The sequence below is a fragment of the Mchenga conophoros genome, linkage group LG6, assembly GCF_057382185.1.
Source record: "Mchenga conophoros isolate Kocher_MC1m ecotype Shallow Benthic linkage group LG6, M_conophoros_male_GT1.1, whole genome shotgun sequence".
Classification (NCBI taxonomy): Eukaryota; Metazoa; Chordata; class Actinopteri; order Cichliformes; family Cichlidae; genus Mchenga; species Mchenga conophoros.
In genome coordinates, this window is record NC_140531.1 from 17209801 (window position 1) to 17236449 (window position 26649).

The 26649-nt window shown below is 41.6% G+C and overlaps 3 protein-coding genes, 1 long non-coding RNA gene and 1 other non-coding gene across 14 annotated transcripts in view; 2 read left to right on the forward strand and 3 right to left on the reverse strand.

Moving 5' to 3' along the window:
- The first annotated feature begins 215 nt into the window (after positions 1-215).
- On the forward strand, positions 216-16318 carry sh3d19 (SH3 domain containing 19). 2 transcript variants are annotated; one of them, XM_085276533.1, is made up of 21 exons: positions 216-951; positions 6802-6844; positions 8592-8632; positions 8843-8879; positions 9141-9246; positions 9530-9686; positions 9770-10807; positions 11371-11484; positions 11665-11771; positions 11911-11951; positions 12041-12251; positions 12343-12411; positions 12508-12645; positions 12765-12816; positions 13801-13931; positions 14017-14081; positions 14168-14391; positions 15159-15211; positions 15363-15549; positions 15846-15949; positions 16028-16318. In XM_085276533.1, exons 1-21 carry the CDS (start codon positions 888-890, stop codon positions 16136-16138), a joined length of 3093 nt encoding a protein of 1030 aa, XP_085132659.1. In that variant the 5' UTR covers positions 216-887; the 3' UTR covers positions 16139-16318. The 2 variants fall into 2 exon arrangements, with proteins under 2 accessions (XP_085132659.1, XP_085132658.1); XM_085276532.1 differs by lacking the exon at positions 216-951 and adding an exon at positions 5093-5245.
- On the reverse strand, positions 8780-26011 carry LOC146572409 (uncharacterized). Its single transcript, XR_014892709.1, has 3 exons — positions 25707-26011; positions 22086-23636; positions 8780-9282 (listed from the first exon to the last, which is right to left on the reverse strand). It is a non-coding gene; the product is annotated as an uncharacterized LOC146572409 (long non-coding RNA).
- rps3a (ribosomal protein S3A) lies at positions 16775-20654 on the reverse strand. The gene is made up of 6 exons (XM_085276545.1): positions 20502-20654; positions 19822-19925; positions 19277-19464; positions 17464-17672; positions 17215-17324; positions 16775-16943 (listed from the first exon to the last, which is right to left on the reverse strand). Exons 1-6 carry the CDS (start codon positions 20561-20563, stop codon positions 16816-16818), a joined length of 801 nt encoding a protein of 266 aa, XP_085132671.1. The 5' UTR covers positions 20564-20654; the 3' UTR covers positions 16775-16815.
- LOC146572411 (small nucleolar RNA SNORD73) lies at positions 17102-17168 on the reverse strand. Its single transcript, XR_014892974.1, has one exon. It is a non-coding gene; the product is annotated as a small nucleolar RNA SNORD73 (small nucleolar RNA).
- lrba (LPS-responsive vesicle trafficking, beach and anchor containing) overlaps positions 25006-26649 on the forward strand; it is a 188273-nt gene continuing 186629 nt past the window's right edge. For all 9 annotated transcript variants that reach the window (XM_085276522.1, XM_085276524.1, XM_085276526.1 and 6 more), the window contains exon 1: positions 25006-25928. In XM_085276522.1, coding sequence (XP_085132648.1) covers positions 25743-25928 — 186 coding nt within the window. In that variant the 5' untranslated portion in view covers positions 25006-25742. The remainder of the gene's footprint in view (positions 25929-26649) is intronic.

Genomic DNA, 26649 nt, shown 5'->3' on the forward strand with positions numbered 1-26649 from the left:
ATGAGCAAGCCTGTAGCGGCATCTGGTGGCAAGACAGATGAATTACATCTCCCCAGAGTAGCCTTTCAAAGGAAACGTGTCAACGACCGTCAAGAGTTATTATAGCAGCAGGTCGTAGGTGTAGTTCTGACTTACTGGAGGTTCGTATGAATATTAAAGCTGTGTAAATTAATACAGGGTGGTTAATGGTGAAGATTAATGTTGAATGTGAAATGGATCGGGATACATGTGACTATCGACACACCCGGAACTTTCAGCTTACATCAATCTCATTGGTTGACGGTGACATTTTCTAAATAAAGATTTATACAAATTTGAAACGAAAAAATAAAAATCTGTCTCAGCAATACAAAATATCCAAGGAGGAGGGATCCATCAACAAGAGCCTTGGATGAAGTTGTTGTGGTGGTATCTATTTTATCATCTGAAGTTTTGTTTGTTTGTTTTTTCAGGGTTTTTTCTTTTTTTCCTCTTTTTTCTTTTTCTAATTGATCATATTGTTGACTTGTTGACCCGTAAATGCGACACGTATCTATCATTAGTGATATGAAGTCAGAATAAAGGCTAAAGATTACTGTTGACGGCTCGGTATTTATCAATATAAACGTAGATATTAGACATAAAATAATAATGTTTTTAAAAAAAAAGCCGCGTACAAACATCGACAGTAACGACTCCTGCCGGGGGGTCCGGTCACTGGATGTCGTCACCTCTGTCTGTCCACAGCGGGGCAGGACTCGGTGAAACTTCTAGTGGACAGGACAACATCCGACTGCGTCGTCTTGTTATGCTCACAGATGACTGAGTGGCCAGCTGCTCACAAGATCTAACTTTTTTTTTCTTTTTTTTTATCTGTTTTTTAAATTTCCACATCGTTTCATACCAATATGGCAGAATCCAGGCGTGAGGAGGAGGAGGAGAACGAAGGGGAGCGCACAAGCCAGGCATCGGGTATGGTGGTGTATCAGGCTTTGATTTATCTGCAGAGCGCGTTTTTTAGGAAAAAGCTGAATCTTGGTTCAAGTGTGAACACTTGCAACATTGACGAAATCATGTAGAAACGCAATGTGAACAGCAAATAATGTGAAAAATCTTCATTGCTAAGCGGGGGACGATGCTCCATTCATAAAACCTGTTGCTTAAAGCTCACAATTCAGGAGTCAGCGTTTTATTCTAATATAAACACAGAAACTGAGAGAGAGGAATGATCCCTAGAAATCCTAGAAATGTATAAAAGGTGTGCAAACCTCTCTTGGACCTGCAGGATCTTGCCATCTGGCAGGATTGAGAGACCGGTGTTAGGGTTAATTTGGGCAAATGCAGAAGGATTTTTAATAACTATGTTTTGATGTTGCTTCAGAAATCTGAACACAGTATAAAGCAGCAGGCTGTTGTAATGCTCTGATTTTCTGCGTGGAAGCAAACCATTACTTTATTTAATAACGCTCTGACTGAAGTGCCATTTACATCAGTTTCTCCGTTTCTTATAATCACACAGCGCTGTGGATTTTAATCATCCAGTTTGTGATTATAGAAAATTCCCACCCGCTTCTGTACTCATAATTTGCTGCTCTTCATTTTAGCCCCGGCTTGCCCACAACAGTTAAGTACCAAGATAGTTTTACCCCAAGTAATCTTTGTTTTTTCTAGCAAGCAACCCCACCCCATGTCAAACCCAGCAGTGTCAGACCCTCTCATACCACAACCTGACTCCACCAGCTGTTTGCATGGAAATTCCTGTCAGTGTCTGAACAGGCAGGCTGCCGTGTGATGAACACGTTGTGGTATGTAATTGACAGAACTTGTGATAATAACAGAAAATCGTCTGACCCACTTCAGATACTACTTCGGGAAGTTTGCACTGTGAATCACTCATTTGCATCGACACCATCTAATCTTCCCGGACACTGCTGCTGACATTGTGTTATTCACTCGTGACATCGTCATTTGGCAGCTTTAAGCTCTCTTGTTTTTAGAGTGAAGGTAAATGTGTTTTCAACAGTTAGCAGCAGCACTTCCTGGATTTTGACCTTAGTCACACTTTAGAATCTTTTCCCTCCCAAAGGAGCTTCAGCATGTTCTTGATGACCTGTACAGGATAGGGAGCAAATTTGCTTATCGAACTGACTGCTCTCTTAACTCATGCTGGTGAAGCGTGACACTTGAAGGCAGATTGTTCTCCATTTGGTGCTCGTTTCACCAGCTGCTCTGTGACTGCTGCCACTTGTGCTGAGTAACGTCAGCATGTGTTCGAGGGAGAGTATGGCTGTGAAGGGGAAACCTTTCCTGCTGACTTTAGCTGCTTTCTGATGTCAGTGAATCTCTAATGGTAAATAATTCTCTTAAAGAAAGCCTCTATTGTTACACACAGGTGCAACACATGTTTCAGTTTCTCTATTTGGGATGATCCTGTTGCTTCATTGGTCAGTGTGTTGGTTATTCTTCCACTTTGGCCCTTATCAATATACCTTAACAGCCATCTGATGCATGTGTGGTCAATCCATTTTCCCAGGGTGCCACACGGGAAATAGGGACTGATTTAGAATAAGCTGAACCCAATTCTGCTTAAAATAAATGTTATCTCTTTATAAGCTTAATTGCTGTTGTTCTCTTCACCTACCACAATGAGGTAGTTCTTGGCCTGAAGTCACCTTCATGATGTTTAAGTATGGTACAAGATTGCCTGAAGCTTATTCAAACTAGTGTGCCTTCACCAGCTGATATAATCTGTCGTTTCTGGCATTTGCTGCTGGTTATGGTGGGATCAAAAATCAGTGTTCACTTTGCAAAACCTCCACAGGACTCTGGAAAAATCTCATTTATGCCTTGTTGATTCCCTATATCACTGCAGTTCTACTAGAGGGATGAAACCTAATTCATTCATTCCCTTATTTGAAGTTTTGAACATGATAGCGGAGAGCTCTGTCTGTCTCAAACTTCCCACAGCCATTCTGTTGGACTGAGATCTGGCGACTCATATGATTCACGTTGTTTGACAATCAGTCCATCTCTGTGCGACGGGGAGGCATGATCAGTTAAGAGTTTCAGTTAATTTGTCACACCTCTGTGTGTGTGAGGTATTCATGCCTAACGTCTCACGCACAGGTGAGCTTAACCAAGACAAAACCGCAGTGCTGTTATTGGTGCAGAGGCCAATTATGACTAATAGGGAGGTTTTTGACATCCATTAAACCAGAACTACATTCAGTACATTTAGAAGTGCATTCAGCTTTAGAGTTTATACTTTAAACCATGCGAAATGTATCAGCCTGCATCACTTTCTTTTTCACACCAACAGACAGAGAAATGGATTCACTTTGGTACCTTTCAGATATTTCAAACTCACTTTTTCTTTCAAAGAACTTGAAAACATGTACCGTTTGCATTCCTATAAGCCTGAATCTGTGAACACAAACAGCTGGCTTACATGATTACTTAAAGTGTAACCAGATACTTTGTTTCTATCCTCTAAGATAGAAACAAAGCCCAACGATTTGTATTTAAAAAAATGAAAAAACACATCTCAAACCTGCAAACTCAGAAAATATCTGAATCTTTTAGTTTTGACTGTCATGTCTATTTTATTTATAGCCTATAAGAGATTTAAACAGCAGAAGCTGACTGTGCTCTAGAGAAAAGGCACATTTACATTCCAGGTCTCCAGAAAAGCCCAGTTTTAAAATATATAAAGAAATTTTCATATCAGTATTGGCAATACGGGCCCTGCATTGACTTGATATCAGATCAATGCCAAATCATGCAGTATCACACAGCACTGCTGGTTACTTTATCTTCATATTAGAGCTATGGGTTTTTGGTTGCTCAGCTAGTAGACCAGCAGGTCTATCAATCAGAAGCTCAGTGAACTCATCCTGACTCCTCCAGCTGCCCTGAGTTGCCACATGATAAATCTGTGTGAGGGTGTGAACGCTAGAAAGTACTTAGGCATAGATAAAAGTACTGAATGAGTGTGCGTATGACTGGATGAATGAGATTAGTAGTAGAAAGTGCTTTGAGTGCTCACCTGAGTAGAAAGGTGCAATATATAAGTACCAGTCCATTTAGCTTACTTGGATTAACTCAAGGACTCATATTTGAAGTGCTTTGAATGAGTGCTCTTCAGGTGCTCTGAGAAATCGTTGTTTTTTTTTAAAATAGATCTTCCATTTATCATCATATTTTTAATTTTCTTTTTAAAATCCTTTAGTTAATTCAACATTTTAAGCAAATACTCAAGAGCCAGGTTCTATATTGCACTGGAAATATAACAGTTAACTGTTTAAGCCTGAAATAAATGCTGACCTGGTGAGAGAGTAAATGTAAATTCAAAGCTGCTGAAGTTCATTATTTAACGGCTGTAGACCCGCGTCACCTACAGTATGGATGACAGAGTCGCGTGAACATTTCTGTGACTTCACAAGTAAAAGATTAATATGGTGCAGTGTTACACTGAAAACCTCCACTTCCTGATTGACCACATTCCACTTCATCAGATTGGCCGAGTAAACACTGAGACATTATCGGCCGTCCCTCTTTTTTTTTGCTCTTGCCTGTGGGTGTGCGACTGCTTGCTTCAGCTTCACTGGCACGTTCAGAGGGACGCTCGGTGGACCAGGAGAGAAAATATTGATTGGAAATAACCTTTTGGATGCTGAACGCTTCATGTCTTTTCCTTTAATTTCTCTCAGGTAAGGCTGTCAGCACATGGTGTCACTTCTAGTGATACAGATGACCAGGCAGGTGTGCTTTTGTGTCACTTATGTGACTTCTGTTATGAAGTGTTGACATTTTATTAAGTGTAAAAGTGTCATCATGTAGCCACTTAAAAATGTCTGTGTCATCAAGTGAAAGTACAGAAGCTGTGTTCTCACATGCTGCGTAAATTGAGGAAGCAGCACTATAGCTTAAACAGATAACAAGTAACAGGTGTGACAGGTGCGTGTCATGAACAACTAGGTCAGGGCGTCAGGTTTGAGGCATTAAAAACAATGCCTCCTCTGTCTCTGCCTGCTTGCCTTCATTAAACTTCAAGGACAAATGACTTTAGTTTAAATGACTGAATTTACTCTTTAGCTTGTGCTGATAAATGCTGGAAATCTGCTTTAGGTTTGTAAAAACCTAGAGATCAGGTCATGGACCACATTAGTCCAGGAAATAACTATACGTATGTTTATGGTGCTTCCTGAAGGAAACCAGTTCATTTTAGCCAAACTGGTTCATCAACATGTTTCTGTCCACCCTGCTGGTATGGTTTCAGTTCTTGTATTTCTAGTTCACACAGCACTGTCTGGAAGCAGTGGGAGAGTCTGGGGTTTGTGTCTTATAAAACAATGGCTCAGACCTTTGGCGTGGACCGTGATGTCATATTTAGTTGCCTTTTTAAAAACTCCCATCTTCACCTGCTGCTTCTTTTGTGCATTTTTATCCTCATTCTGATCCTCAGTAAGTTGCTTTACCAGTAGGACCAGCTCATGTTTTAGAAAGATCATTCTATCTCAAATGAACCTGCACCTACGGCTCAACCGTCTCTGATTCGCTTACAGATTTTATTTTTATTTAATCGTTGCTGTGAAATTTTATCTATCAAATACTTTTTTTCCCCAAACTTCAATGTTTACATATGGATGACTGAAAGGCTATTAAAGATGAGATTTTCTCTGACCTTCCTTGCCATCAGAGTCAATAAGGATCTGTAACTTGGGAGAGCAACGTCTAAAAATGTCCAATTATTGACTAGTTAAAATTTGAAGAAAAATAATCAAGCAGTCCTGTGACGTCTTGTATTTGAACTCACAGTAAAAGTTTGGGTTGTTTTTTTTTTTTCTGTTTGTTTGTTTTTAAACTGATATTGTAAAAAATGTCTGAATGAATATAGTTGTATTTTGCAATAATACAAAATAAAATGTGCAGAATACTTTTCAATGTCAAATTTCTGGTTACAAAAACGAAGAAAGTGCCATTTTCATTCAAACTTCAAGTTAGATTGAGCAAGTATAACAAGTTGTACCACAAAAATATCAGTAGATCGTTTCCAGATGGTACTCTAATTATAAATGAGAAACTAATTTTGTTGATTATATGCATATTTTTTCATTTTCAAGACCTACTCTACCCAAAGGACTATCTGATAATAGCATTTATATCATAGTTGTGACTAAGTATTGAACTTAAAGTATTCTACAGGTTTAATTGCATCATTGTAAAATTCAACTTTGTACCATTCAGAAATTATCACTGGTTGTCTTTTGATTTGTGAAGCTTTTTTCTAAGTAAGCGCTCAAATGTGACTTTACACAACCGCTTCATTTATTTATTTATTTATTTTTTTTAATATTTTAACTGACCAATACTAAGACATTTTTTGATGTATCTGTACTAAATTTTAGATCCTGATTCCTTTTGATGATAAGAAAGGCCAGTGAAATTCTCAGGCTTTTATCTTTAATAATGTTTGAAATATTCATGTCCAAACACTGACTCATGCTGGTAGTGAGCCAATGGACCATTTTTCAAAAATATATCTCTTGAAAAAAAATTCTGACGTATAAGGTTGAAATTTCATAACAATCATTATAACAAGTTTTTTCAGAAAGATTTAAGTTAATTGCACATGATCGATCAGAAGGTCATGTTAACATAGCTTGTTTCTGGATTCAGTGAAAGCAGCCATTGCTTCTGGTTACTTGACCTGTAGTATCTCAGTCACTGCACTAAAAATGATCAATCATGATACATCTAACTTTTCTCATACGTCATTCATTGTCACTTATAAAACCTGTTTCTCTCTGTTTTCCTCTGCAGCTGGTGCTGAAAGAACCAAGAACCAAGAACATTTGCATTCCAGGTATTTGATTTCATGCCGAGCTGAAGTTTTGTATGTTCGATCCAGCTACAGCTGTTCAGTTTCACCAAACTTCAGCTGTAGCTGGAAGCAGGGCTCTGTCCCCTTTAACAGCCAGATATGCTGATGGTGAGGTTGTGAATGGACCAAACAATGCGGTGATCTATCCTCGCTGACAGACAGGAGGTCAACACAATGACGAGTAGACACCGTGCTGCTTTTTTCACTTGGTGTTTACACATGTTAAGAAGACAAATGTGTGTAGAGCTGAAAATCTGTCCAGTTATTTAAAGCTTTCATGCATCGTGGATTTGTTTGTGACCTATTAAGTCCATGTGGTTCCAACTCAAGCAGTCAATTAAATTAACCGCCCAGCACAAGGAAAGGAGGATTGTTGGGCTTTTGTCAGATAGTTTAGATCCAGGACTCGGGTCTTAACGAGCAGGGAAAATTCCCTGTCACGTTAGTTCAACCTCTATAGTTTTCAACCAGCACAAAGAGTGCTGCGATCAAAAGGAAAGAATGTTTGAAAGTGAAACAAACGGAAGATGTCAATACATTCGCCTCCTGTATTTTGTAAAAGAGTTACAAAAGAGGAAATTGTCCTGTTTATTGGGATTCCTGGTTTTGTTAGCCCTATGTGTTCAAACAGATTAATGAACGGTGTTTGTTGGGATACTACTCTTGTCCTATAAGGCGGAAACTTATTATTCTTTGCCTTTTATTTGTGTGTGGTTGTAAAAGTGGATGCATTTTTTAAGCATATAAAGTTTCATAAATGTGGTCAGTGTTTTTAAAAGCTTCAACCTGTGCTGAACATTTGGATTCAGACAGTTTTTGCCCCTCAGCTGTAAAATACTGATGGAGTAAGATACCAGCAGGATATCATAAGTGGACAATTTTGAATCCCAGTGACTTTGATCACAATGTCAAAGTCAGAGGTCAAGTTTTCTGAAAATCTTGTGAATGCGATAACTCAAGAAGGAAGTCACCTTGGATTTTCATCTACTGAAAATCTCCGACAAGTTTGAATCCCAGTGGCCTTGACCTCAAGGTCAGAGGTCAAGTATTCCGAATACCTTTTGAATCTAATAACTCAAGGCGACATTGACTTTGATACCATGGTGTGTACTGTCTATTGGAGGCTGAGAAGTAGCACTTGCATCCAGCAGTGTTTTTTTTCCTACTGTTGGATCTCTATGATGTCATTTAATGCTGCTGTCTGAGGCAAATAAGTCTGTATTTAAGCAGAATTGCTGCCCACCTGCTGCTTAAACCGTCCGTTTGAGAGAGGTAGCCAATCAGAAGTAAGGAAATGAAACGACTCGTTTCAGACAGCCCAGTCTAAGAAATGTGAATTGCATAATTAACTCTGGACTCTAAGAAATTTCTAAGAACTTATTTCAATGTATTTCAGCACATTTTTTTTTTCTGCTTGTATAAAATATTTTTGTCTTTTTACCTGATGTAAACCACCTTACTCTTCCCTTAACCATAATAATCCAATATAGTCTGCCATCTGCCGGCTTACATTTTTATCATTTACATCTATAAAATATTTAAGCAATTCATCTCTGCCTTATTGTCAATCTATTTTTGGATCATCAACAATAAGGAGGAGCTGCATGGAGTTACACTGCAAGGATTGTTAAAATGAAGAGTGACGAGATTTCTGTTTAACCATGGTGTCACTGCAAAAGTATGACCCTGCTGTTGATGATAAACAAGACTCTTGTTCTGCTCTTTTCAGTCCAGGACCTCTCTCCTCAATACGAGCTGCTATCAAACGAAGTAAGTTTGCCTAAACCGGCCTTCTGAGAAGCGTTTAGAGCCTTTTACGGTGTGTTTCTTCACACGTTTTTCATGTGGAAGTGTAATGAGTCAGCAGGCTTTTTTTTTTTTAAGAGAGAAATATATCTGTAGTATGATTAACTTGAACAGACATCTTACAGTGCAATGGTGACAAAGTTCATGTTACTTTTTTTTTCTTTCTTCCTTTAGCGAGAACAAACTCTCAGAGCAACAACAGAGACAGGAGGTACAGTAAAATGTTCCCATCCTCCTACTCTTTACATCTCGCCTGTATTGTTTGCTTCTTAAAAGCTTAATGAAACCAAATATCTGATTTGTGCCATGTGGTTCAGAGAACTGTGCTTTTGCTAACGAATCTAAAAAGTAATCATCAGTAAATAAACTGCATTAAAGATAAATGAGAAGTGGGTGTGTAGATGTGTTTTTGTCGGGGGGGTGGTTTCATGGAGGGGGGGTCCTCATGGTGCTATGGCGATTTGTCTTCCAGGCCACCACAGATCACTTTTGTAGCAGCAGAGCCTCTGACAAGTAACACCTGGTTCACAGGATCCTCGGTGGTTTCCCCTCCTCCTCAGCCAGGCTCTGTGTCCCAGGTAGGTTTGACCTGAGCCACAGTGTCTCAGTGTTACCTATTTAAAAAAACAAACAAACAACAACACAGGCTCAAATGCTTTGACTGAAAGGTTCAAATGTTGGGTCCAAACATGCCTGGATCAACCTATGAAAGCATGCCTAATGAAAAGAGTCATAATAACAATAGTAGAAAGTTCAATAATTCTATTATTCTAGATACACGACACAGAAATGTCATAGCAACTGAGAAAATGTGGGAAAATCTCTCTTTTAATGACTCCACTCCCACCATCCAATGACCAGGTGATCAAAGAGAAGACTGGGGAGGAACACACTGTAAAGCCCACTCCAGCCCCCCGCCGGAGCAGCTGCACAGCCACAAGCGCCACACAGGCTGACCCTACCGCTGCCGTCACACAGCGTGGTGACACTCCACCGTTAGCGGAGAAAAGACCTGCTGGTGAGGCATAAAAGGATCGTTACTGTCTGCTGAGCATTCATAGCAGGTTTGACTCTAAACACCGTGGTTCTTCATGTTTCCAGGTACAAAGCCACAAAAGCCACCCAGGCCCTTGCTGCCGAAACAAGCAGACAGAAAAGCAGCAGAGAAGGTTGTGACAAATACTGCAGCGCTCACAAACGCTGAGGACCAAAGTGATCCTGGCTCTGATGGAAAGCAACTTCGACAGCAAGACTCCACGCACACGTGCGTCCGATCTGTAACTGTCCACTGGAACATTCCCGTAAACCATCCTTCTGTTGCCCCTGAACCTGGTGACGCCACTCTTTCACCTTCAAACTCCAATCGCAGCCAACGTCCCGTTCCACGCCCTCGCACGAAATCCCTTAAGCAAGCACCCGAAGAGGAGGCTAAAGTTCAGACTTTGGTTGAAATCTGTGAAAGTTTTGGGGATATTCAATCTGATAACCAGGAGTTCCACTCAAATAAGTATTTAAAGGAGTTGTTGGAGGTTTTCGGTGCAGATAACGAGTGCGAGCAGGGCGGTGGCATCACTGATCAAGCCGACGAATCCTCGCAAAGTGAAGATGCTCCTGACGAGATGAGCGGCAGCAACAATCAACGTAGCATCCGGGCCACGATCCAGGCCTTTGAGAGCCAGGCTACCGGCGAGGACGGAAATGGGAATGAATCTAGCAAACCGCAGCTTCCTGCCAGGAAGCCATCCATTAGACCTCCGGTTGCTGCTAAACCTTTTGTAGCTCTCAAACCTCCGTTTACCCCGAGTATAGACGATGACAGTCAAAACATATCGGGGGCAAACATCTTTAAAAACGCTATGACAGCCCCCAGACCTCAGCCTCCTGAGAAACCCGCAGGTCTATCAATAAGGGAGGAACTGGAGGCTTTACACAGCAAGGGGGCAATGTCACAAATATCACGCTCTCTGCTGACCAGAATCAGTCAGGTGTATGAGGAAGAATCTTCACCTTTTCCACCTGAATCTTCACCTTTTCCACCTATACCTCCGGTGAAGGAACCACTCAAACCCAATCTGAATATAAACAACCACAACTCGGCCTCCGTGGTCAGAGAGAAAGAGTATGTGGAGACTCCAATAAGTAAGTGCAAATAAAATGCACTGTTTACGTTTTTCATCTCCAGTTTCTGTGTTAATCGACCTACTGTTTTGTTTTGGGTTTTTCAATCTGCTTTCATATAAAAATCCTTTATTTGACTTTATTAATGTAAGAAGAAATCCTATAAATTGTGGTTAAGAAGGTTATCTTGCCTGCAAAGATCTTACTGGTGTTTAAGTGACAACCATAAGAAGCTGAGAAAAGAGAGCAGAATCTTTGATTGGTGTCACTGGCAGATATTTGACATTTAAAGAAACCTAATGAATGGTTGTTTGGTTACATCGTGGTCAGAGATGCTGCACAAAACTATGTAGTGACTGGAGGAATGGCTAAGAAATGCGAATGCACAGTTTCCCCCCCCAGCCTTATTTCCTACAATGCCAAATGCTCCCTTTAAGTAAACCTTAAGCTCTTCTCATCTCGATTGCAAATAACAACAACGTTCTGCTTGACTTTTATGACATTAATGTACACCGGAGGTCCTGAGTTAGGTTGGTGCAACACAAAAGCAAAGCTGTACACTCATGAGGTGTCTCATTGCTCAGATCCGATGCCATTTAAACCGCCGCGTAACTCTAACATCAATGGAGGCTCCGTCACCGTGCCAAGCCTGCCGAAACGACCAACCACCATCAGGGTCCCCAGCAAAACCAGTTCAGGTAGGTTCAGTAAGCCTTAAGCGATTGACTGATGTTTGATTTATGTCAAAACACTGATGTGTTTATCTGACATGTATGCAGCATGTGGTAACTGCGCACTGAACTCTTACCTACCTTCACTTTATTTATCCTGTACACATGAAGCACTGCTGCTCAGTATGCCTTTTTTTTTAATGTTAGATTCCTCCTGGGATGATCCTCCTCCTCTTCCAATTCAGAACCCCGTGGGCTCACTAAACAACTCAATGAACCACAAAAAAAGCCTGCAGTCCAGCTTGTCCCTCCAGGTATGATTTGGATCACAGGAAAGCCTTAAACCTCATTAAAGTGCATCTTCTGATGAAACTCTTGCCTCCTAAACCCGCTGCCTGCTGTTGAGCTTCAGCTAGTTGTGCTTCACATCTTTTGCCCTGATTCTTTTTCCAGGAGCCTTTCAGTGCTATGCCAATGCCATCTCTGCCACCTCGGTAAGTGCAGGGGGGAAAACAATCAGATATCAAACTGTAGGACACTTTGAGTATGTCCCGCTCAAGTTGTGCACAATTTTGCACTTCAGGAAGCCAAGTGTGAACAAAAGCCTCCCACCTCGCCCACCTGCTGCCAAAATAGCCCCGGGAAGGCCTCCCCAAAGCTTCAAAGCCACAGGTCGCTCTCAGTCGCTGTCATGGGACGCTTCACCTAAACTCCAGCCAGAGAAGCCCCACAGGAAAGAACTCGTCTTACCCCCAAGGCCCAACCCAGGCCACCGCCTCTACAACAAATACACTGTGAGAGACTGCATGCATAAAAACTCCAGGCTTGTTTCTACAACGGCTTAGTGAGGGCTTGATAATATTATTTTTTTCTTTCTCCTACTAGTTGCAGCTTCCCCATGGGATTGCAAGCTTTGACTACAAAGGGAGTAGTTCAAGAGAGCTGTCATTCCAGGTGACCAAACTAGTTTTACCAGCACATATGTGGCCTGCAGCTCATCATTGTTAAGCACATCATTAAGTCCTTTGTGTACTGTTGGCCTTTCAATAGAAAAACGAAGTGCTGCTGCTGCTCAGAGAAATTAATCACAATGAATTGGAGTGCCAAGTTGGACAAACTAGAGGAAAAGTCCACAAGTCCTGCATGAAGATTATAACTCCCCTTTCCTCGGATGAATCTTCACCACAGGTGACTCAGCCTTTTATTATGAGTCAGTGAATGTTTTTTGCCACCTGATCCGTTGATGCTGTTGTTACCAGTCTGTCCTGATGTGTTATACTTTAAAGTCTTTGTTCCTTTTTGTGCAGGATTCTGACCAAACTGGGCTAAAGGTGCAGGTCGTACATGACTTCGATCCAGGTGAAGCATCGGTTTCTTGAATAACTGTTTAATAGAATATTTTTGACATTTCAGGCTGTTCTTTGTCTGGATTTGTTGTGGCATTTTAATTAAGAGGACAAATACAATTATAGGTTTCCAGTCAAGAGGGGAGGGAGGTTAGTATAGTGTAATCTCTGTAGACAGGGGGCTAACCCAAGGGCCTCCCACTAAATTTAGAAATGCATATGCATATGCATTTTTTTTTTTTTTTTTTAATCTTTGGAGACAATTCTTTCTGGTGAAGTCAGGAGGTGATGGTTTATATGGCACAAGATAATGGGGGCTAACTAGTAAGAATTAGCGTTAACTTTGACCAAGACTAGCTTGTTTTCCAGAAAAGAAATGCAATAGAAAGGAGGTCAGTCCAAAATTGACAACCACGCCTAGATCTACCTCTAATGCTCCCTAAATAACAAATAGTTTCTTATTTCTGCTGGCCTCTTTGTGTCCGTGCTACAGTGAACACTCTAAACAACAACCTCTCCTGCTGATAAAATGCATATTGTCTGAAAAGAATCATAGACACTGATGGCCACTTTATTGGGTACACTTTGCTAGTACCAGTTTGGCCTGTATTAATTATTCATGGCATAGATTCAACACGGTGCCGGAAACATTCCTGATAGACAACTGCAGATTTGCACATCCACGATGCAGAACTCCTGCTATACCACATATCACAGGTGGAGGTCATTTGAGTACAGTGAACTAATTCACATTCAAGAAACCATCAAATATCTTTGATGGCACTAAGGGGCCCAAAGTGTGCCAGTGTGCCATGCTTTAAACTTAAGCATGACCATGTCTATATACTTAAATTCACTGGGTTACCACCATGTGATCAGCTGACATTAACAAACAGTTGAACGGGTGTACCTAATGAAGTGGCCTGTAAGTGTAGATGTATTTGTTGTATTTGATTGTTTGCACTGAATGATTGATTGTGAAGTGTTTGGTCCTCAGAGGGCCCCGGAGAGCTGAGTCTGAGAGCGGGAGATATTGTGACCATGGTGGAGAAGGTGGACAGCGAGTGGTACAGGGGCACCTGTAGGGGATCTACTGGTTTCTTTCCCATCAATCATGTCAAAGTCCTGGTAGGTTTCAGTGCATTCTTCACCTATTTAGTGACAATCAAAAAGCAAGGCAAATGCTTTTAACTTTTGTTTTCTTTTTGATTAGTTGGATTCACCAAAACCCCTCCCAGAAAGGAAACCAAAGCCGCCACCAACACCCGCAAAAGTCAGGTACTGTCTTTGCAGCATAAAATGTTTGGATCAGCCTTTACAAACCAGCATGATGGGCTAACTGGATGTTTAATATACCCTTAAAGTGGTCCCAGGTGTATGGCGAGGTTCGACTTTGAAGGGGAGCACAGTGATGAGCTGTCGTTCTCTGAGGGTGATGTGATCCAGCTGAAGGAGTATATGGGACAGGACTGGGCACGGGGACAGATCGGCGGCCACACTGGCATCTTCCCCCTTAACTTTGTAGACGTCATTGAAGATCTGCCTCCACCCCCGAGTCAGAAACCCAGTAAGAAGGTCGCACTGCCCGGTAAGATTTTCTGAAGACACTCAGACGCTCACTATGTGCTGACTTTTAAACTGTACATACATACATTTATCTGTGTGAATATCCACACTACAACATGCCGACGTTTTGTATCTTTCACTGAAGAGCTTTTATGAGCGTCTTTACTTCATGCTGGCTGGTACATACTCTCTGTGGCATGTCAAGAATTTGCACTTGTGTTTGACTTTAATTAAGTAATTGTTTACAAAAGCCCAGCCATAGACAGGAGTTTAGAATTACAGATCAGAGGTTACGAGTAGTGCATTGTTGTCCTACAAATACTTTTTAAATCAGGGGTGTCGAACTCCAGGCCTTGAGGGCCCGGTGTCCTGCAGGTTTTAGATCTCACCCTGGGTCAACACACCTGAATCAAATGATTAGTTCATTACCAGGCCTCTGGAGAACTTCAAGACATGTTGAGGAGGTAATTTAGCCATTTAAATCAGCTGTGTTGGATCAAGGACGCATCTAAAACCTGCAGGACACTGGCCCTCAAGGCCTGGAGTTCGACACCTGTGCTTTAAATACTATAAATTGAGGAAAAAAGTTGAAAAGTTAAAGCAAAGCATTCACATGAATAATGCAAACTCCTGCTCAGTAAAAGAAATAATACAAAAAGGCTGACACCAGTCTCCTCAATGGCAGCAATATTGAATTATTAATAGCACACCAATACATTATTGAGGACTGTCACAAAATGTGGCCACAGAATTTTCTGTTTGTTCCTTGATTTAATTTTGTTCACACAGGGATGGCTGCCGCTTCTCCAAGCATGCACCCTGAGGCTGGCAAACCTGCTCAGGTAACCAACACAAGCACGATAATAAATCCAGACAATGTTGGTCATGCAATTTGACCCTGTGTTTTGAGCAAAATATATAATAGTTTTGTTATAGTTAAGTTTTCCGCAGGTGCACTGAACATTTGTGTATTTTGCTCTTTTTTTTTTGTAGGCGTCTCACTCTGACGTGGAGTGGGTGGTGGCTCTGTATGATTATGCAGGGAGGACAGAGGAAGAGCTGTCCTTTCAACAGGGCGACTGTATCCTCGTCACCAAGCACATGGATGCTGAGTGGAGCTGTGGCAGGCTCAACGGCAGGGAGGGCCTCTTCCCCAGGAATTATGCGGAAAGCACCACAGGTGTGATGTCATTAACATTTGAGCTGAAGAGTTTCGTTTTGAAACGCCCGTGTTTTTATACTGTGCGTTTTTGGTAGAGAAAATCAGGTGTGAGAAGATGGACAAAGACCTCGCTTTTTATGTCATGCTGCTCTGTAGCATGACACAGTGAGAAGCAATGTTTGCCCCCAAAGCTTCACTGTTTATCACATGCATCCACTAAATACACTGTTCTAAAAGTTCAAGAAACAAGAGTATAGGATCATGCTCAATGAGATCTGATTTGCAAGTGTTCCTTCAAATCTTGCCCTTTACAGGCCAGCAGCCGTTTAATGACCAGGAGAATGGAGCTGCTGGAGGCGGGAGAGCCAGGGCTCTGTACAGCTTCGCATCAACCTGTGATGAGGAGCTCTCCCTGCGGGTACTGATGTGATTCCATCTTACATGAGTAAACAAATTCCTCATTACATGTAAAACCACATTTCCTCTTCTTTTACAGGTTGGTGATATTGTAACCAATCTCGAGTCCATAGATGATGAATGGTTTTTAGGGGACCTGAGGGGCAAACGGGCCTTGGTTCCTAAAAACTACGTGCAAGTACTGGATTAAAGCCACATGGACTTTTGCTCTGTGCAAAGCACAGCTGGATGACCTGAAGCTCCAGTGACTTGTTCACAGCAGCAGAAGCCTGAACTGACTAAGTTGAATGCAGTATTTTACCTACAAGTAATCCAACTTTAAGTCCACTTGAAAAATGTTTACTGAATAATCAATAAAAATATTACAAATGGTGGACGATGTTGGTTTCTTGGTAAGCATTTTCGATTTGACCAGATGTACACTAGCACCATCTAGTGGTTTTATTTTCTTCCCATTACAAATGAATTTCACTTTCAAAGTGTTCTTTACTGAGATGAAATTAAATCACACCATTTTGGGGGGGAATATTACTGCTATAATTTTAGTAAGCTTCAGTAATGTGATTTAACAGGACCTGTGCATACTGCAAGAGTTTTACCACAGATACTGGAAACACAGGCATCTTCTACACTGAAGAATAAATTGAATTCAGGTCAGTTACCTTTTATACAAACAAGACCTAATGCACTGCTAATTCTGCAGCATCCACCTTTTATCTGGTGACTAGTTCCTTCGAGAGTGCTGGATTTTGTAGCATTTTATCCCCTCCTTACATGCACTGACTGAACGACTGCATTACTTTACTGACAAAGAGAAACAGGACAGTTTGTTGGTCATTTACATTTTTTATTCAAATCAGGGTGTTTTTACACTGTCTCCTGAATGGGGGGCTCATAGCCATCAGCCCTCTCCACCTTGGCTCCAGTGTCATCACCGGAAGCCTTTGCAGCACCAGCAGCACCACCCTCACCATGGAGCTCCATCAGCTTGCCCACTGCAAGGGAGGACAGGGAATTTAACTGACTGATCAAACCATTACTGACAACTTGCAAATGACAGTTTGTCATACATATGTAATGGCAAAGACATAGTTGTAACATTTCATTCAATTAAACCAAGAATGTCTGCTTGTCAACTAGCATGTTGCAAGGGAACATCAGCTGATCTCAATTAGGTAATCAGGTGATCATATGGGACCGAAACATTGTCATCTTTTGTTCCCACAAACAAAAGAAACACTGTAAATACTAACATGCATTACTTACACTCGAACTTGGGCTTCTTAAGCATCTTGACCTTGCGAACGTACACATCGTGCAGAGGGTAAATGGACTGGCATGCCTTCTCGATGTCCTTGCCAACACTGTCAGGGATCCTGGAATACGAAAAAGCAAACGCATTCATTTAAAACCATCAATTGCAACACACACAAAACCTGAGTGCACTCAGATATAATTAGCTCAATCTTAAATTAATAATGCCATCTGTGCTTTAGTCAGAAACATGAGACTTACAACTTGTTGACCACTTCCTTCAGGTCATTGGTCTGAACCTCACGTGTCATGATCTCCATCATCTTCTTGCGGATTTGGCGGACCTGTTGGTGCTGGGCGTAGGAGGTCTTTCTGATCTGATTAGCACGCTTCTTTGTGAAACCCACACAGAAAAGACGCAGAAGGTAGCCATCGGTGGTCTTCACATCCACATGGGCCTCAATCATGGTCTGAGCAGAAAAATAATGACGACATTAACAGTGCCGCCTTAAAACGCATCGGTCTGTAACAAACTTTTTCTGCTCGTGTTCCTTCAATGTGCTTCTCACGTTTCCTTTTCCGAACCAAAATGCATTAAAACCCAACTTGAAAGTTTTGTTAATCTGGAGTCACTAGTAAATGGTTTGAGGTGTACACTTGTCTGCCAAGGCACTAGGTATAGCTGTGAAGTCTAATGCGACAACTCTGCCACATATTCTACATTTAGAAAGCTTCTACATTTCCAGTTTTGTTCTACAACAGTCTATGATTCTACTGCTCGCTGTCCACATGTATGCCATCTGAGCGGATAAAATGTTGGGAAATCTCAGATGTAATAGTCCAATATACAACATTGACAAGCTTGAAAGTATAACGAATAGCTGAACACACTAGATATCCCAGGTGTATCTAATAAAGTGGCCTTTGGTTTTTGAATGGGAACATGAAATGACACTTTGTTGCTTGCGTTTCAAAGAGCATTGGTGCACTCAGACTTTGCTGCTACCATTGCTGTAAACAACACTACAAAATTATGAATATATGACCAACACACTCAAATCCAAAATATTTTACCAGCGCCTGCTGAGAAGACCCAACACTTTCATAACCGCTGTCTCGGGCCAAAAAATAAATACAATTTACAGATCAGATGACTGTACGCACTTATGTCTTAACATGATTTATCATTTTAATTTCGTGCAAGCAAAAGTCAAATAACATGTTAGTCCTTTGATAGACTGAGTTCTAGAGTGCACTCTGCCTCTGGGACTGGATGAAACCCCGCTGTGAACCTGAATTTATGTTTACGCAAACAGGGTTTTGTGAATGGACTTAACTAGCGATGGCCCATTGCTTGCACTCACCAGCTTACTACTGTAGTGGTTGACCACTTCAGATAATTTTAACTGCCGACACATCTCATAGGCCCAACATTTAAGCCACTGACCAGAATTAACTTCATGTCATTAACAAACAATGAAGGGTTCCATCAGCACAGGCTTCACTCACTTCTGAAACAAGAACAGCACGAACAGCACACACAATGCTGTGGAAAGGTGGAGGCTTATTGCAAAAATAAGCTCCCAGTATCCTCAGCAACCCATATCGCATGTGTGAAAGAGCTTCGCACAAACATCAACTGTGCACTCTCCCAGCAGAGCATGAGGGGCACTGACAAAAAGCCCTGTGAGGATGCCAGTACTCAGAATTCTCCATCGCCAAGCAGCATTGGTGATTATATTGACTTCTCAAAGCTCCCGTTTTGTAATTATTATTTTTTAAAAGACAGTATATTAAAGAAGTATATCTAAAAAGCTTTAAAACATACCACATTACATTGGATTACTTCCCCCTTTATACTGGTCATGGAAGACATTTCTCATAAGTCTTTCTTTTCCTTCTAATGTGTTGAGTCCCAATATTTACACTGCAGCGTAAATATACCGTATACAAACCTGAATGTTCACACCAAGACCATACATAGTGTAGCCCTGTAGCCAAATCTCAACAAACACATTGGCATAAGTGACATCATCAGCTATCTGGCACCACTGGTGAAAAATGTGACCATCACCTGCCACTTCTTGACCATGGAGCACATCTTGTCACGGGTCAGGTCCATGCCGTGGAAGTTGGTGAGGCAGTTCTTGCCCTGAACATCCTCAGTGATGAGCTTGAACTTGCGGAAGGCCACCTCATCATTCTGGAGATCAGCGAGGCTCACTTCAAACACACGTCCCTTCAGACCATCTGAGGCGATTCCTGTGTGGTACAAGAGGTACGAAAAAAGGTTAAAGGGTTGAAAGGTAATGAGAAGTCTCTGGAAGCTGAAGTACTGATAATGGGAAAGGCAGTTGATCTCGTAAGTAATCAGGCCCCTCATTTGGGACGAAACAGTTTGTCATCACACATTCCCACTGTACGCCAAGGATACTCTCAGATAATTATGGACAGCATTAGAAAAACAATGCATCACCTACACAATTCTAAAGCTGATCTTTACTACTACTGCCAGAGTTTCACTGAATCAAAGAATGACACTTCTGTTCTTTACAGAAAGCAACATTAGCATACAACACACACAACAGCCACAACAGCCTTCGCACAATGCAGACTTACTGGTTCCCTGAGTCCTGGTGACCAAGGTCTTGCCAAGATTGCGGATGTTGAACATGGCTGGTGCCTTGACATCATACCAGTCCTTCTTGGAGAAAGGGTCCACACTGCAGGAGAGTAGAAAGTATTAATTCACAATCATCTCAGCCATGCTTGAATACCAGTACGAGAAAGGACACTGCTCGGATTAGCAAACACCGTGGAATAACCACTACTCTAATCGATTTCACGATTTCCTAGCGGACTAGCTCGGTCGTACTGATTGTCTGCACCACATGGTGTTATAAGTTAGATACATTAACTCTTAGCCGTAGGATCCGACTGCCATGTTGCCAGACAAGCTCGCCTACAGTTAAGCTAACATTCAGTAGCCTTTAGCATATAAGATTGCAGGCGCTAGCTAGCAACCAAATTACTTGAGCTTTCCCTTACTGTGCTGGTGATACTCCAAATGAGCTGCTCGCACATAATAAAATCAACTTTAACTACATAAAGTCTAAGAGCATGAAAGGAGACATCATGCTACAGCTCAGCGCCACTGGGGCCGGCAGTGCCGACACTAGCACTGGCCGCTTAACATCCACCTAAAATCGGCTTCATCCTTCACCCATTTCACACCAAAACGACACCAACGAAAAAAGCGAAGTGTTGCTCACACAACAATGTCTGAATGTCCAACTTACATCTTCTTTTTGGCACCCTTTTTGCCGCCTTTGGTCAGCCTCTTATTCTTGCCGACTGCCATGTTAGCTACAGGGAGTGAAAGAGGAGGAACTCGGAAATCCCGCGAGAATTAAAGAGACGGCTCGGGGTTCGTGAGATTTGTCTCATCTCGCGAGTGTTTTTGCAGTTTCATTTGTCTCCCTCTGCCGGTGAAAGCACAGTCTAACACGCTCGTAAAAAAACTAACAAACTACATTAAAAAATAGAGTTTTGAAATCAGCAACAATAAGGTGAGCAGACGTTCCGCTTTATGTGGCAATGCGCAGCATTTTTATCCCCTGTGCCCTTCTCCCACATCTTCAGACAGTGTCCCACACTTTGATCGGTTCTGCAGGACATGCTTTTTCAAAGAGACCGTTTTTACCAAATGTGTATAATAAAGAGTTAAAGTTAAAGCATGTGAAGGCAAGGCTTTTTTTTTTAATTATAGTCAGGTCAGCATCTCTAATGCCATACTCATCAGGGAACAGTAACCAAATCAAAAAGTCACAAGCTTTGCAGATTCTGCTGAATATGACATAAACAACTACAAAGACAATGAAGTCATAGTATATACTGACAAACTGAGCTTATTTATTTTTTAGCTTCACACAGGAGTGTGAAGTAGCAGTTTTATTAGTCATGATTGGTTAAAAAATTGCCCAAAATGTCAGACATGCCTCAAAAAAGGTATATCAGTCTTTTGACATATACAACTGAAAGCCAAAAACTGTTACCAGGCAGAACAGCGGCTGAAATAACAGTGAAATAAAATTCAGCATTGTCAACCTGTCCCACTTTGCCCCACGCAAACACAGTGTTTGCCCTACATTTAGTTTGTTGGGATCTGGTCATCCCATTTAATTCTATTAGTTTAAACCACGGGTAGTCTAATCAAGCTTGAAAAGATTTCAGATTCCACATTCAGGAAACTTTTTTTTTTATCCCAGAAATGGCGAATCAGTTTGACGGTCCACCACTACAACGATAAGGAAGCAAATAAGAATAAAAAACAATAAAATAAAAATCATATAGAAACCACAATCATTTTAGTATTAAAGGCTGATATGCAAATACAACAACATAAAATAGCCTGGCCTGCTAAAAGTATTTGATTACTGGCAGATTATAGAAGACCACAGCACAAAAACAGTGGAAGGGCCAAAGAGGACAAAGTAACAAAGACAAAACCTACATTTTTTAAGTAATCTTTTTAAATAAATGGAAGCTGGAAAAAAAAAAGCTCAACAATAATTTATAACTAACTACAGCCATAGGGAACAACAGTTTTCAAAGTAAAACTTGTCAAATGCTGAAAGGCAATAGTACAACATTTTCGTATTTAGTAATTTGTGTCATTTGTTCTAGCAAAAAGTGATCCACACCAATTTTTTTTAACTGGGAGACAAGTTCTTCCACATCTCTGAACAGGATGAACTAGTCTCAAGGTGTGCAAACAGGTAAAATAGGCGTGTTGCCTGTTTTCCACCAACATTATTACTGTAACAAAGGGAAGAATTTTGTCTGTTGGGAAAATACACTTCGGAGGTTATTTATCCACTTACCCACAAAGCCTAATACAATAGTCCTGTAATCTTCCACCTGTATGAAGGTCATATTATTCTGTGGAAGATGTTGATTCCTGATGGAGGACACAAAGTAAACACGTTAGTGGACTTCATCTTTCATATACCAATATTGACAAATGTAAACCAGGTAAACAGGTAAAAAGGTGTTGTTTTATGTAAAGTCTTGCTCCTTAATTCTTCCTAATATGCCAGCAAGGTTATTAGTACTTTGACAAATCCAGCTCCTAGTGCCACAGATGTTTTCAAAAATTATTTGAAGGACGTGGCAGCTGTTTATTGTGTCTTCTCATTCAAAATCGGATTTATGTTGACATTCTTTGCCTTTATTTCATCTACAGCAGGTGTGTCAAACATAAGGCCCAGGGGTAAAAATCAGTCCAGCAAAAACTCCAACATACTCCATACATTTTCCCATCTACTGATACAATTCACCTGTTCACGTTTTTTTCACTACTATAGAAATTACAAGGTTGTTTTATTAGTTTTTTATAAAGTGTCCAATGTAAATAAATAAATAAAACAGGTCATTTTTCTGTGAATTGACAGTAACTTTCTGCTTTATAATTACAGGGCAGTTTTATCAATGAGCTACCAGACTCATTTCTGTAATTTTACATATTAATTTCTTACAGTTTAAGTCTAAAGAGTGGCGCTGATGGGTTTGTTCATTTACAACAGCGGCATTTCTTTATCATGTAAAGAAAAGTGAGAGCTACTGTTGAAATTGCACTTCTTTTTCTTATATTGAGATATGTCGGGGATTAAATGTGCAGTTAAATTCAGATAGACAGAAAGAAGAGTTTCGCTGATCTGTTCCGCTTGAGATCAAAGTAGGGTTGTATGTGGCCCGTGATGACTTTGACACCCCTGATCTACAGCCTCTGCTGTATTGTTTGCATGAGCAACAACTTTACATTTGTGGTTCGGATGAGAAGCTTATTACATTTGCCGTCATTACTTTAGTCATCTTTGCTTTCAAGATGGTTTAAAAAGATATTTTTCAAAGAGTTGCTCTGACACACTCTGAGCTCTTAACAAGGGCTCATCAGTTTAATTGCAATCTCTGACACTAAATCATTTGCAGATGTTATAATCTTCTTCTGAGATAATAAGAGCTTCCAACAGGATGGCAGCAAGAGGGGAGAAAGAGACGTTTACGGTGGCGCTGTGTCACAAACTTGTCCACTCATTAGCTGCATAAAGCCTGCAGGAGAATAAGAAGGCACAGTTCAGTTTAAAGGTCAGTAAAAGCTTTCTCTGCTCTTTTTCTGTTCTTTTTTCTTCTTCTTTTTGAAGGTCGTATTTAAGAAAGTCTTTGGGCTCAGTGAACAAGACTGCTGATTTGAGGTCATTAAATCAGAGACAAGGCCTGCATCTCATGGGTGGTGCTGCTGGCTTCCATGACTCCCAGGGTCCCTGAGGGCTCAGCTACACTTTACTGGGAGGTCAGCGGGAACGGTGACGCCAGCTGCCTCTGTGGCAACACTCATGGCTGCACATCCATCCCACAGAGCCAATGTGAAGTCACTAGAAAGAACAGAGATGGGAAGACAGATAGTATCAAATATGGGCATTATTTGACTTCGACTGCTTTGATTGTGTCTGATTAGAGTTTTGTCTCTTCTCCTCAGCCGTGCAAAAAAAACCCCTCACGTGTCAGGGGTTATGGTTGTGGCGGTGATTTGAAAAGGCAAGCAAGGCAGAGCCGTCACTTTGCTTTAATGTTTGGTTTTCAGCGCCGCGGGATGCACACATCTGTCAGTGTGCGCTGTTGTGCCCTACAAAAACGTTGTTCTGCATGTATTTCCTGTTTGCCTTTTCATTTTGTTTGTTGTGTTAGTTTAAGCTATAACATCCTCTTTTTATCCATTATATGATGTGTGATTTACATTGACAGTTTGTACATAAGATTTCTAAATTAAGACTCCTACACTCAGAACATGATTTGTTGGTGCTTGTGTTACAGTTACTACTTTTCTGTGTGTATGTAGCAGGCACTTGTCTTGTACACTCTACCTTATTTTAATTGCTTTTTCTCTCTATCTCTAGGAGAGGGCATAAACAGGAAGAAAAAAATTATGATTGTTGTTACTATTTGTGGAAAGGGGGTGGGATTTAATAGAATTAGACTTATTTCTGCTCCCTTTTCAACATGTAAAGTTATACATTGTGATTATTCTTTTCCTTATGTTTTTAACATGTTCAAAATAAAGCCACATTTCAAGTGCAGTATTTGAAATATATCCCCCTGAGGTTTATATGCATGCTGATACACAGCATACAGTCAAACCTGGATTATCATAAACAGCCCCATGGTCTGTGTAACTTTTTGAAATATTAAAGTGCAGCATTATCTGCTTACTATTATACGTCCTCCCTTCAGCATTGTAGTTTACATTGGGTTCACGTGACATGTGCATTGTCCTGAGGTTAGGGTAGCAAGCTGCTTTTCCCGAAAACGGAACAAAGACACTTTCAATAACCTGTAATGTGTAAATATGCATACTGTGCGACAGACACAGCTCAGACGCAAAATTTCCAAGCTTATAGTCCCACATTAATTTTAGCTGGCATTGCTTAAACGGTGATAATGTAGCTCTCTCGCTGAGGTTAGCGGACTACTGTTGTGCATTTTATTTTGCCTCCTTGTGTTACTGATGTTAATGATGTGGTGTGCGTGTAGAGAGACTGTGAAATCGCGAGTTTTGTTGTGTGGAGCCTGTTTAGAGAGGACTTCTAAGCGGCAGGGCTCAAACCGTTAACGTTTCGCAGTAACTCAGTTCACACGCTGTTGATTTGAACGCAGTCCCTGTGCACGGAGCTAGAAAACCACCTGAGCTGCACACCTGCCACTGAGCTTAACAGTCCCCAGTTGTGTACTGCGCATGCGCCACTCACTCAAGGGCTATACTGTCATGGCGGTGACGAGCTGAAGCTACCGGGGTAGATCAGGAAGCAAATGCAGCGCAGCTGGGTCAACGTTGCCATTTAGCCAAGTGTGCGGAGTTTCCCGAGGAGGAGGAGGGGGTCACCGAGCGGACCTCAGCTCTTTGTCGGCTTTCTCCGGAGCTGTTGGCGGACTTGCTTCCATTCAGTTTGAGTTTTTTTTTTTATTATGCCAAGCGCTACCTGTCAAGTGAGTGGACTCAGTGACAATAGCAACTTCCACTGCTGTGCGGAGATATTAAAGTATCCTCGCTTGCCGTTTGTGCACAGGAGCACGGGAGGACACAGGTAAAAGGGCGAACTCTTCTTCACCTGCTTCTCCCCTTGTTACCTGCACCACACTTTCCACGGCTTTTAACAGTGTAAAACCCTCCGTGTGGCATCAAGTTACAGGGCAGAGGAGTAGTTCACCGTGGAGAGGAGCACTGACATTTCCAGCCTCGCGGTGTCAGCGGTCATCAAATTCTCTCGTTTTTTTGTTTTTTTTTTACCCACTTTCGAGGCTGTTTTTGGATGGGAGGGAAACGTCTTGCTTATGTGCCTATAGACTGTCAACAACTCAGCTGAAGGGGAGATAAACCCCCCTCCCCCTTATTTCCCTCTTCTGACATCGGCTCCACTGTCACCATTGGAGGTGAACAGGTGCCTTACCTGTGAACGCCACCTGTCCCGTCCGCTTCCTTAGCAATGGCTAGCGAGGAGACAGCGGGCGCTGCACCGCCAGGTGAAGGGAAGGACGGGCGACCTGGCGCCGTGGGGCTCAACCCCGGAGTGCCTATCAGGGGGATAAGAATGAAATTCGCCGTGCTCACCGGCCTGGTGGAAGTTGGGGAAGTTTCCAACCGAGACATTGTGGAGACGGTGTTCAACCTGGTAAGCTGATTATGGGGCTCAGAATAGGCCATAGATAGCACTGTCACGCTGTGGTACTGGCTGTGAATCTTTGGGAAAGTCTGGCTTACACCCATATTTGCATAAAAGAAAGGCGTTGATCGTCTGTCAGCACTGACAAAATCGATACTTTCTACTAAGTGTGGCCATATTGACTTAAAGGCAAGCAGCCTACACTGGAAACTGCAGTGAGTCACAGCTATAGGACCTCTCTCTCTAATGAACCCTTATTATCCATGTGGCCCTGTAAATTAAATGGTATATTGTTGGTTTGTTGTTTACAGATAGCTGGAGTGATTGGGCTCATCAGAGCAGGTTCTCATTATTTAGACATGCATGTCATACAGTTTCTTATGCTGCATTGTTCTGTTGTCTTATTGGGCCCCTGCATGTACACATGTAATTATCAGTGTTAAAAACATGTTGCTAAGGTTGTTATTGAACATGACATGATGACCAATGTGAGAATAATCGTGGCAGAGAAAATACTGCGGCAGCAGCAAATCAGTCAGTGCTTTTTTGTGTGTGTGTGTGTGTGTGTGTGTGTGTGTGTGAGAGAGAGTGTGTGACATATCCAGGTCAGTCATACTGGGTGCCTTATCTGTCTGTTACCTGTTGGCCACCTTAAAGCATGTACCCCAGCTTGGCCTGTCTGCAGTACTGATAGCCCTCGCCTGCCTCAAAGCTTTTCACAAAGTGACTT

Bases quoted from the DNA above. Each gene is read 5' to 3' on its own strand.
- sh3d19 (XM_085276532.1), top strand. From the start codon at position 5,167: ATGTTTATGGTGCTTCCTGAAGGAAACCAGTTCATTTTAGCCAAACTG. The intron at 8,633-8,842 runs GTAAGTTTGCCT...TTCTTCCTTTAG, and splicing joins ACGAGCTGCTATCAAACGAA to CGAGAACAAACTCTCAGAGC. The intron at 12,412-12,507 runs GTGACCAAACTA...GCCTTTCAATAG, and splicing joins CAAGAGAGCTGTCATTCCAG to AAAAACGAAGTGCTGCTGCT.
- rps3a (XM_085276545.1), bottom strand. From the start codon at position 20,563: ATGGCAGTCGGCAAGAATAAGAGGCTGACCAAAGGCGGCAAAAAGGGT. The intron at 19,465-19,821 runs GTAAGTCTGCAT...TGTACCACACAG, and splicing joins CACCAGGACTCAGGGAACCA to GAATCGCCTCAGATGGTCTG. The intron at 16,944-17,214 runs GTAAGTAATGCA...CCTCCCTTGCAG, and splicing joins TAAGAAGCCCAAGTTCGAGT to TGGGCAAGCTGATGGAGCTC.